This window comes from Elgaria multicarinata, chromosome 8 (assembly GCF_023053635.1).
Source record: "Elgaria multicarinata webbii isolate HBS135686 ecotype San Diego chromosome 8, rElgMul1.1.pri, whole genome shotgun sequence".
In the NCBI taxonomy this organism is placed as follows: domain Eukaryota; kingdom Metazoa; phylum Chordata; class Lepidosauria; order Squamata; family Anguidae; genus Elgaria; species Elgaria multicarinata.
In genome coordinates, this window is record NC_086178.1 from 102,488,667 (window position 1) to 102,500,939 (window position 12,273).

A 12,273-nucleotide genomic window follows, 5' to 3' on the forward strand; every position below is an offset into this window, starting at 1 on the left:
CTTTTATATACCGCTTTCATAGTGGAATATCCTGCTTGGTATAAATGAGCCCTTAGTCTGCCTTTAACACAGAACACATCTCACAGAAGCAAATATTCTACCAAGAAATAGGTGAGCCGTTGCTGTCACAATGCAATCTTGTAAACCTCTCCCTCTGTCAAATGCAAACTCTCTCTCTCTGAAACACTGGGATGTCTGCCCCACCCACCCCACTTCTGCCACTTAGAGCAATTGGTAATTTGTGAAATTAGGAATATTATGTAAGATTTTGACTTGAAAAAAGAAAAGAGTTTGCCGTTATTGTGTTACTCTGCTATTAGTACCACTTGATGGTTGATTGCAGCACTAATGCTGCACAGTTGGCTAAACCCTAAGTGTGTCCCCCCTCCCCCACTGCAAACAGTTCTGAGGATTGAGGGAAGTGGGGGAAAGGCACTTAGTGATACATTTTCTTCAATGATGAAGGATACTTCAGACCCATTTCAGTGATGAGAAATGTGCCTTAATGAGGCAATTAGTCAAGACATAAAAGCTGTAAAGCAATTTAATTAACACTACTCTTGGTACATTTTAGGGCATCTCTTGAAGCTTAAAGTTCATATCTGAGTGAACAATGTTGTGCTGCTATAGTCTAGGCTTGGTTAAGAAAGATTTCTTTGAAGCACTCCCAAACCTGTCTTATGAATTATCTGATACATCACCAAACAGAGCCAGTATAGTGGTCAGAATATTCAGCTTAATCTGAGGAAACCCGGGGTTGTATCCAGTGTTTAACTTAAATCCCACTCATTTCAGTGGGTCTACACTGGATGCAAGCCATTGGTTCAAATCCCCACTTAGCTGTCACTAGGGGAAGTAGGTTGGGACTTTGTACCCTGCCCTGAGCTCCTTGGAAGAAGAGAGGGATTAAAATCAATGGAGCAAACTTCCAGATATAATCTTACCATTTCAAATACTGTAATCTATCTATGCATATATCATGGAGGATGGAAACCTCTGTATACTTCCAGCCATGGTTTTGGTGATGCAAGACGATCAACCAGAAACATTTTGAAAGCCAGGATTTAAGACAGAATGAGCACCGGGGGAGGGGAAAAGATTCTCTTTATTTATTAGACATAAAATATGCTGTCAGATCACACTGAGGCTGATTAGAAAAATGGAAGAACATCATTCTTTGGCATATTGTAAATCAGGGAAAGAAAGAGATTGGACCTCTCATTCAGTAGGCTTTTAACACTGCTTCTCTAGCTTCTTGGCAAAGTGGGTCCAACTGACCGTCACCTCCTGAGAGAGACAGAGACACAGAGAGATGGCCAACATTTACATCACAAATAGAATCTACATCAAACTGTTTCTTCAATTGTTACATTTCTTAGAAGTAAAAGCATTTCCGTGAACTGAAATCAAGTTTGAGATAGGCTCATGTGGACCCCATTTGTACTTACCGAAATCCAAGTCATTGATGTTACACTGAAAGACTATCTCTCCATTCACTATGAGCTGCACATCATTCCAATCTGGACTTTTTTCAAGAATTATCTGATGTCCATCTGCTTTCAACACAGCTGCAGAAAAGTAGTAGGCAGGTAATGCTACTAAATTCCGAAGCTGTTGTCATCCAGTATCACAGAATCTACTGAGCTTGTTCAAGCCCCATTGAACTGTTCTTTTGCTACTTTTTTTTTGCTTTTCTTGTCCCCTTCAGTTTTTAAAAAAGCATTTTATTTCAATATTTATGGAAATATTATACAAAACATAAACAATGTAGCATTCATCTGTACTAGTGCAAATCCTGTGTTGCCATGGGTGTTAGTAGTCTGAGAATGAGTGGATAAAAGTATGTTTTCCTGTTTTCCTTACAACTGGAACAACTTTACACTTTAAAAATAGATATACTACAACTAAACCAGCAAATTTCTCTCCTTCCTCTGGTGTCCTTTCAGCTTTTTCTCCCTAGCTTCACTTCCTCCTCCTCTAACTATCACCAACTGACTTTTCTTCAGCCCCCTTTCCCAACATTCTGTGCCTGTCTTTTCATTGGCCCAGCACCGGCCCAGGAGTACATATTATTACGCATCTATATATACACTGTGTCACGTGTTACAATACATACACCGTGTGGGGCATATACATTAACCTCTATTTTGCCTCATTCTTCTCCCTTCCTGAGCTGGCCAAACCTTGAGCTTTGAACTCAAGCATGTCTACACTGCTCAAGCTTCAGTTTAAAACAAAAATGAGCAAAATTGGTTTAGTAGATCTCTAGTAATAAGCCTGATATTACTGTATTCTTATATAAAATTATCTAACATTCTGACAAAATATCCTAAACAGATAGCAAATATGTTAGAAAACCCGTGAAACAAATCAAAATAATTAAGGGTGCAACCCTATTAGAGACACCCTTGATACTTGTAAGCCTCTGGATTCGAAGGCTTATGAGTATCTAAAGCAGCTAGGCAGGCATTTTCGACCATCTAGCTGAGGCTGAGATACGGCATAAGCCATCCCCTCTCCCTGCCCACCAGCAGAGGCAACTAGCATGGTTTCCTCCATATTGGCTGCTAGGGAGGTCAGGAGCTCAGACTTCTGGGTCTGAGGACACAGCACTGTCTCTAGCCTCAGAACCAGGAATCCAAAAAATCCTATGTCCCCCTCCCTGCTAGACGCTGTCTAGGGGCTGTAGGTTTGCTCTTGAAATAGTTTATCAAAATTTGGCAAAATTCACATCTTAATCAGATAATAACGAGGAAAACATTTATATATGTCAATACACAACTTGTATCTAGCCCTCATAAAGACAATAAAAGGGTGCCAAACGTTGGAAAAACAAGCAGGCGTTGTGTTTCTCAGAAAGCTCCTGCTTTCGATGGGAGACAAATGACGAGGCCTGCTAGGTAATCCACAAAGCTTTTATTAAGCAGCAAACATCTCTCCTACCTGAAGAGAGTCTAATCTCTTGGAAACTTCCCCCTAGGCAAAACTATGCAAACAAAGCGAGATAATTGTCCGACCAAGGATAACAGGAAGCCCCTTCCTAAACACCCGTAACTTCAGAGAGCCTGGCATGGAGGCAGGTTCTGGCGCAATCCTAGTCGGACTGAGTTTCTTATGCCTTCCGCTCATGCGGTTTAGCTTCCAGTGGACCCTAGCATCAGCTAGCTTGTCGGGACGCTCACCTCCGGAAGAAGGCTCACTTCCCACTGAGTGTGTAGGATTTGGCCTTGAGGAGATAAGCTCTGGAGAGGCCTGACTCCCAGCTGGTGAATCACCCGTGAGAGCTTCCTCCCTCACTGGTACAGGCTGGCCCATGTCTGGCGCCGCCTTCTCTAGGTCTGAATTTGATTCTGATTGATTACCTGAAACACCTTCTCCCAAAACAGGGGCAGTAGAGTTAGACATGACACCAGGGCCTATTCACATGATCACGTGTGTGTGTGTGTTTAGGGGAACTATGCTTTGGGGGAGGGAAGGGTAGGAAAACCATCCCTCATACAACCGGAACCATGCAGCAGAACCTGGAACCCAGTTCCGTAGGTAAATCCCTGCCCTCCTGCTGCTTCCACTGCTTATCCCAGCAGCCACTACATCTGTGGCTATGCAACTGCAACCGTAGAGTCTGGCTGCACTGCCTAGAGCATCACTGGAAGTTTTGGACGCTCTAGGTGTCTCTATGGTTGCCACATTTTGTCCACGAAGCAGCTGGATTTAATGGCACTGCCCCTGCTGCATGACATGGAAACCCATCCCATCCCGGGATACATTTTGTGCCTGTGTGTGTGTGTGTGTGTGTGAAACACCTCCCATGACTCCCTAACCCACCATGGATCGCTCAAACACAACCCGCGGTGGGTTAGCATTAATGTCTGAACCCAGCTGCAGTTTTTTGTCTAGAATCTCTTAACTGGGCATACTTGGTTAGCCTAGTCATCTGTACAACCTTCTAAACTTTGCACAACCATTTTTTCAAAGTGGGAATAACACCTCCAGTTTCTAGCACCCAAAACCTTGGCTCGAATCAATAGATTCTGAACCATCTCTTTATGTAAGGGATTTATCTGTTTATCCACATACTGGACCAGGATTGTTGAGGGTCACAGGATATAGAAACATATGTTATTATTGATATTGCACATATAGCGTTCCCCCCAAAATAACAAATTAAAGGGCATTCCCACCAAATATGCATAAAATTAGCTTTGTCATCTTTTAAAATATTCTTTTTGTACTGGGAGCAGGGCATGCTGAAATAAGGTGTGCTTCCAGTCAGCTCCTAGCACTAACAACCAAAAGGCAATGTGTGGCTATTGTCTTTTCTTCCTTAATGGATTTCTGTAGCGTATTATCAAGCAATTAAGCAGTTTTAAAATGGGTGGTTTTTTTCTCTCTCTCTAGAAAGTAGGGCAGAAGGGGGGGGGGGAATCCATTTACAGATGAAACATACTAATGAAAATATTCTAAATATTTTGTTTTATTTTTATGTTTACCTAACATAATTAAAGGGTTAAGTACTAACAGCCCAAGATGCCCCCTGACTAGGTAACTGGGGCCTGCCCTTTAAAATAGCTAGGTAGGCCAGGCTGGGCTAGCCTAGCCTTTTGTCCTCTTTTACAGAGGACAATCTTCTATTGGAAAGGCTGTCCTAGCCAATTCCAATTTAAAGATAAAGCGTTCTAAGAACAATTAGCACCTGAAGCAGTCTAAGACCCAGTCACAGTCTTACATTCTATGGTGTGATGTACCGTCTTTCTATTTAAATTATAATTGTTATTTCTAAATTTGCATCTCTAGATATAAATTAGCATATACAATTTTTTTGAATTTCATCCCTGAACATGGGGGGAGGGGTTGCAATGAATTGTAAGGGACTCAAGCAGGCCAATTCCTCCCCCTCCATCTCATTTCCTTGTTTTTTTCCCCAACAGACCGGCCAAGTTCCAATGACATATTAGGCAACGGAGCGGGGAATAACACACTAATACTCCCCACACGACATCTTGCCTCTCCCCCTGTCACGCAGCTGAAAGTCCTTCTGGGCTGTTGGTGCTCCTCCCTCAGTCCTCCCGGGCATATCCCATCAGCCACTGCAAGTTCTGCCGGCTGTACAAGAGCAGCTGGGGTATTTTTGGCCGCTCCTACTGGAGAACTCTATGGCCAATGGAATAGTGCATTCGGCGGGGAGGGAGCCCTCCACACGACATTTTAATCAATTAATTATTTGATAAGCAACGGAGCAGCCCGTTGTTTATCTGCGTCGCTTCAATGAACAAAATAATGTACTGACAGTTGTGTGTCCGTTGGGTCCCCCTCCCCCCATGACACAATCAACCCAATGGACAGTTGCCTAACCCCACCCCATTGATTATCGTGTCGTCTGACCCAGGCCACACTCAACATTCTCTAGTTCCTGAAAACCACTGAGCATGCTCAGTCCTCCCTGGGCTGTTTTGGGGGGCTTTTTGCCCCCTTTTGGTTATTAAAACATGTTTTCTGCATCTGCACACCACAGGGGTCACCTGAGAATGCTGATCCTTCCCTCTTGTTTCTCAGTAGCCCCATTTTGGCTCCAATCCTGCCACAACTAAACCACCTGAGTTCACTATTATTATAATGATAACAACAATAAGAACAAAGAGGTAGTCCTTTGAGCAGTTTCAAGGATCCTTTACAATGCCTTGCTTCCTGTCAGCAGAGCTGAGGAAAATCTCCACAGTGAAGTGGGAAGATTATCAAAATTCATAGTTGAAAACCTAGGCTTTTCTTCTTCTTCATCATGATTATTTCCCACCTCCACTGGATTGACTGTGCTGGTTCACATAACAGTGTTCCAAAAGTAGTAGGACTTTTGTCCTAGAAGCTCAGTACTGACTCCAGATTTTTGAGGGCCTTTGGGCAAGACACTCTCATTGGCCGCCTCCCTCAGCGAATCTACCTTCTCACAGCCATTGTCACCAGCTGCTTTTTCTTGTCATTTCTATCACTTGTTTGCTTAACAAGCAAAGAGACAGTGAGCAAGTAGGCCGTGGCATCTACTGCTCCTTCTCACCACCACTGTTGTCTGGGCCAGAGCAAGAGGCCACTGAACAAGCAGGTTGCAATGGTGAAGAGGAGCAGCAAGTCAGTGGGCCCCTGCTGGGATATGGGTCCTTGGCCAGTGCCCAACCATGCCTACCCTTGAAACTGACCCTGTGAAAGACAACACATGTTTTCATTCTTTCCTCTTTTGGATCTATCTTCCTTCAGGAAAGGCAGACAATTTTTTAAATTATTTCTCATGATTGAATAGTTACGAGTTTTTAATGCTGGCATGTGTCCACTTCACTGTCAAATAAGTTCTGCATTTCTTGACAGCCAACTGTGACCCTCACTGCAATCTAATTGTTGAAGTTTAATTTAACTTCTCAAAGAACTGCAGGAAATCCCCCAGCAAGAAGTCCAGTTGATGAGGCTGGGCTCCCTTGAGGTTTTAGGAAATGGTTCAACAGTTTGAAAGAATCTTCTTCAAGTGCTTTTTAGTACTTTCTGAAGAGGGTTAATGGACTTGTGTGATTTACAAAATGCAGAAAGGTAAACAGAAGGTGCTCTCCTCCTGCGCTCTCACATCTTGAATTTAGGTGAGATCTTTCTGTTCCCTTACACTCTTCTTTGGTGCAGGGAGGGCAACCTGGTGCCCTCCAGATGTTTGGAGCTGCAACTCCCATCAGCCCCAGCCAGCATGGCCAATGTTCCCAGATTATGGGAGTTGTAGTCCAAAACATCTGGAGGGTACTGGGTTGCCTACCCATGTTTGGTGAGAATAGTATAGAAGGCTTAGTGCCAATGGGTACAGATTTGCATATTTGACTGCAACATCAAGTAATGATTTGAAGATGTAAATAAGGCCATCATAGTTTCACTCTATAAATCAAATTTTCATACCAGTCTACTGGCCAATATTGTAATATTTTATTCAAACCTAGGGTGTGATTATGTCTGGAATACATTTAGGGCGGAATATAAATGTTTTAAATAAATTAATTCTAAATATCCTTTTAAATCACACCTTTAAAAGGGTATTGTAGAGGTAGAAAAAGGGCAAAAAAGGGCAACCCACTTGATTAAGGGATGGGAGAAACTCCCCTATAAGGACAGGTTACAACATTCGGGCCTTTTTAATTTTAAAAAAATGGTGAGTGAAGGGTTAACTCCCCACCATTCAGCTTTATTGGATAAGCCTGGTTCTAGTATTATGAGAACACAGGGTTATCCCATGAAGGTGATTGGTGGGACATTCAGGACAAATAAAAAGAAGCACTTCTTCACACAGCGCAGTTTAACTATGCAGTTCACTGCCACAAGATGTAGTAATGGATATCAACTTGGACCGGTTTAAAAGGTAATGAGACAAGTCATTATGTTCATATATTACCTCTAGTACTGGAGACAGTATGCCTCTATATACCAGTTACTGGGGTACGTGAGTGGGATGGTGCACTTGCATTTGAGGGCTTCCCATAGACCTCTGGTTGAATACTGTGGGAATCCATTGATGGATTTAGTAGGCCTTTGGACTGATCTAGCAAGGCTCTTTGTATGATCTTATGAATTCAAGCAAGGGAGAAACATGAACTATGAGCAACACAAAAACAAAAACTTGGCTGCATTTTAAATATATTTCTAGCTTTAGCTTTTAATGGTTTTCATAAAACGGCGAAGGGGGTCCATAGTCATTGAAGCAACCACTGATTTGCTACTATTGAGTACAATAGGAGGTAGATTGCACTAAGAGAACTGCTGTTGAGGGTAACATCTTTATAATGACACATGCCATAAGAGCCAGTAGTTAGCCTCCAAGGGACCACAATCTTTTTCTTGCTAATAACTTCTTTTTAGACTGCAATCCTGTTCTCACTTACCTGGAAGTAAGCCCACCAAACTCAATGGGACTTTCTTCTGACCAAACATGTACAGTATTGTGCTGTTAAGGTGGTTTTGCTCAGGACATTAATTGCTTTTCAAAGTTGCCTTCTCTGGGATTTGAACGTGAGGCAAGTACTTATCCTTGATTTAAAAGTGACTCACTTCTGCTTTCCGTTCTGTGAGTGCCATCAGATGGGAGGGGGGAGGATCGCGTTTCCATACCATCACTTTAGCCTCCTGCTGCTGTCCCACAACATTGATGAATGGGGAAGAAAGAGGAAGCAGCAATGACCACATGGCACATTCAGTGGGCGTATTTATCTTGCTACTTTTCCTGCGCACAGCAGGAAATGGCAGCAAGTTTTGCCTCAAAAAAAAAAAAAAAGATTTACAGGGTCTTATTTTGTTGCGGAAAAAAGACTAAAACGAGTGGGAAACGGCCGTGTGTGTGTGTGTGTGGTGGTGGTGGTGGTGGTGGTGGACAACGTTGTCAGAAGTACCTGCGAAAACCTTGAGTGGCCAGTAACAAGCGTGTGATAAAACACTCATCTGGTGACAGGCTGTATTACAAATATTCACAAATGTGGACAAAGTGGGAGAGAGAGGCTCAAACATTTGTTTTTTAAGCCATGAAAAGCAAGTATTAGTAGGGCTGTTAAGTGGTCAAAATCTTACTGGCTTATCCAGAATTTCCTAAGGCCAGTGGCCAGAAGACAGGTATGTAAAGCCAGAAAAAAAAGTGTGTTCAAAGAAAAGGGGAGAAATGGTACATATAAATTAACCAGCCTCCCTCCCCAAAGAGTTGTTTCCCACAAGCATTTTACCCACAGCCCTTTTCCATTTTTTGCTGAGAGGAACATGGTCTCTGCACATGCTCATGGGTATTCAGCCTTCGATGCCAGCATTTGCTGGCAAACAACAACAGAATTTTGACATCCTGAAGTGTAAGTGGATCTTCATCGGCTTGTTCTAAATTGAGCATAAGAACATACGAGTCTGCCTTATACCAAGTCAGACCATTGGTCCATCTAGCCCAGTATTGTTGACACTGACTGGCAGCAGCTCTCTGTGGTTTTAGGGAGGAATTTTTCCAGTCTTACCGGGGATTGAACCTGAGACTGTCTACATGCAAAACCTGTGCTCTATCATGGAGCCACAGACCCTCCCTGGAAACTGACAAGAACCTGCCCACAGGAAATCAACATGATCAATCAGCACACAACTTCCATGGCAGCTGCCAACTAGAAAGTACTTAAGGGAACTCATCTTTGTGTGATCCTATTTTCAGAGATCTACTGAGGTGAGTTTTTGTTGCTGAAAGTGTGACTGATTTGGCTTCCTGGAGCAGAAGTAAACTGACCTTAGGCTTGTGGGGGGGTCTATTTTGTTTTTTAGGGAAGCCCTGAGGCCCACCAGGTACAAAATAGTGACTCAGGACGTGGGAGGGGAGACATAGGATTGCTGAACAAGGGGCCTCTGAGCATAGGAATTCATTTTCAGCAGAACTGAAGCTCACACAAAACTATTTGCACATGTATCGGCAGTTTCTCCCTAAGCTTCCTTGATTCCAGCAGTGATCTCTGTGTGTGCGCATGGGAGGTTTTTTGTGTGTGGTCATTTCTGTTGTTCAACCATTAGGAGTTGGAACCCCTTGCTAATCTAGTACACATGTCCCAGAGATCTAGTGTTGTCCCTCAACAAGGAGTTAAGCTTGCTACCCCGGTGCGTTAGTAGCCAATCAAACACAAGAGGCTGGAAAATGCTCTTAATCATTTATACTTCCAATACTATAGTATGGGGGTGCTTTCCGGTTCTACAAAATGGAGGCACCCAGAACAAAGGAATCTTACAGTTTATATATGCTCTGATTATACATGGGGTGTTACTTTCTTTCTAACCCCTTGATTGGTCAGGGCGGGGTTAGCAAGTTAAGTTACATTCAATTTGCAAGTTAGGGTGCACAATCTCAATGAGTCATAGGTTAGTTACATTCTGTGCTCCATTGGCTGAAAGTTTTTCTCTTTGTCTGCTAACACATGATGTCCACCATTAAGGAATGCAAATCTGGCATGTAGCCACCCTTTGGCAGAGAAGCCATCTTTAACCCCTGGCACATTACATTCTTTCACAAGATGAAATCCCTCTCTGCTGCTGTCACTAGTAGATCCCAATCTACCTTCTGCTCAGGAGGCCACAGCCATTCAGGTTCAGGTGGTTCCTTTTATGTTTGTTTCACTCCGGCATCTCCTCCCTCCCCTCATGCGCCCCATTACACCCAACTCTGCCCCATGTCTTTCCATCAGCATGGGGTGAATCTTACGCACCTTGCAAGCCCTCAAGGTGGAATGTCCTGTGTTCCACCACACCGCAGCTCCTGTACGGCCCGTACTTGAGCGTCACCAGTGCATTCTTTGGCATTGCTGGGCCAGGCTGCTGTACTCTCTACCAAAGGATGCTAAAGGAGGGAATGGTCAGAAGCCCCTGGAAGGCTCCAGAGGGGGAAACCAGCTGGCTAGACTCTACCTTACAAGGTGAGGGAGAGCAGCGTGGCAAGAACCTAGCTGCCTCTGCTTGCCTCTGCTCTCCAGCAGCCTACGATTGTATCAGTTGCATCACCCACAGTAGCCATGGTGAGGCCTGTAGGTTCCCTCTCTTGGTGATGTGATGTCACAAAGGGCAGCTGCTGAGGCCCAACTTTGCGGTGCTGCATTTTGAGGGAGAGGTAAGTGCTGAGGCTTAGTTTTGTGGAGACAGGCAGTGGTTACTTAGTGGTGAGGGTAAGACACTCTGCAGACGTTTAGACTAAAGGCATTTTCCTAGCCCCTCAGGCTTGGAAAGCGCATTCTGAAGCTGAGCCCTGGCACAAATGAAAGCACTCCACTTTGGGCAATGGGCTGTACTTCGTTCAGGCTCAGGGTTCACTCTCGCAATCTGTTTCCTAAGTCAGGGTCAGTGGTGTAGTGGAGCCAGGGTGTTCAGGGCCAATGTCTGTACGCCGCTCTGAGATCTTAATGATATAGGGCGGGATATAAATGTAATAAATAAATAAATAAATAAATAAATAAATAAATTAATGTGCCAGGCCTTTGTGATTAACAGGGATAATGACATCATCTCCCACTGGTAGAGGCTGGTGGCTCTGATTTCGGTGGGGCTGTGATTACATCCTGGAATTCACTCAGGACCAGACAGAACTTTAAAGGAACTATCCAGGGTGCAGAACCTATTTTGGGGCGAGGGTTCAGCATTTTGGATACCTCCTTGAGTTCTGTCTGGTTCTGTCTGAAACCCGGAATGGATTCACAGCCTCACCGAAATCAAAGCCACCAGCACCCACTGTCTGCCACTGTTCTCAGGCTTCTCTGTTCACTTTCTTTGAGCTTAGCTGCAACCTCATAGTAACTGGAGGAAAATTTAATTTTCTCCCTGTTGCTAGGCAAAGAAATTCCTGGAAAAATCCGAGGTGGTGGTGGTCTTTTGCTGTTTAGGGACATGTGTGTCACTGTCTTTCCCTTTCTCATGCAATCCCTGGTTTCTCTGGCCAAAGTCCAACATGCTAACCACTACACTGCCTTTTGCCAGCTCACTATTCTATGACTGTCAGCTGATCCTAATGAACTGGGAATTTTGTGGCTACTGCTGCTCTTTGAAGTATTTGCACACACAAACATGTATAGATCATCACAACTGCCTCTGTGTTTTTTGACTTGGCATAGCTGTGGAACTGTCATGATGAACACTTGTACTTTGAAATTTACCACTACACCACTGGGTTAGGCTTGAGCCATGGAGCCACATCATCAGGTGGGGTTTGTTATTCTTTGGCAGCATCTTTTCCAGGCACAAACCTGTTCTCCAGGGGCTGAGAGCAGAGAACCTTCTGCCCTTCAATTAGTGTGGCCTAAGGGCATTCTGGGCTTGCCACTGCCGGAGTGCACATTCTACTTCAGATATCTTCTGGGCCACCATGTGCTTGAACCCTAATGATAATTAAGCCTTACAAGCAGAAGGAGAGAAGCAGAAGAGAAGCTGAGCTCTCAAACAACGCAAGGTGCTTCTCCTTCACCAAGGCTTCTGGGTGTAGCTTCCAGGCAGCCTTGACGTCTTTTTACAAATTAATGGTACATGTGTTTTTTGTCATTTAACTAACTAGTACTAAGAAATTATATGTTGGCAGTGTGCCATTTTAAATGGGCGATGTCAAGAGAAAGGGTGTTCTTTATTGGACCAATTCTAGTAGAATAACCAACGTTGCATCTCAGGGAGAAAGACTACTAACCTGAAGTCAAAGTTTCATCTGAACCATTTTGGATCCTATCTACTTTTCCTTTGAGACCTGCACACCACACAGCAATGACTGTAACAGGTAAG

General features: G+C 43.8%; 1 protein-coding gene across 1 annotated transcript; it reads right to left on the reverse strand.

The window, feature by feature from the left end:
- Nucleotides 1-1,222: 1,222 nt before the first annotated feature.
- On the reverse strand, nt 1,223-10,320 carry C8H10orf53 (chromosome 8 C10orf53 homolog). Its single transcript, XM_063131646.1, has 3 exons — nt 10,227-10,320; nt 1,449-1,568; nt 1,223-1,287 (listed from the first exon to the last, which is right to left on the reverse strand). Exons 1-3 carry the CDS (start codon nt 10,318-10,320, stop codon nt 1,223-1,225), a joined length of 279 nt encoding a protein of 92 aa, XP_062987716.1.
- Between the last annotated feature and the right edge of the window lie 1,953 nt (nt 10,321-12,273).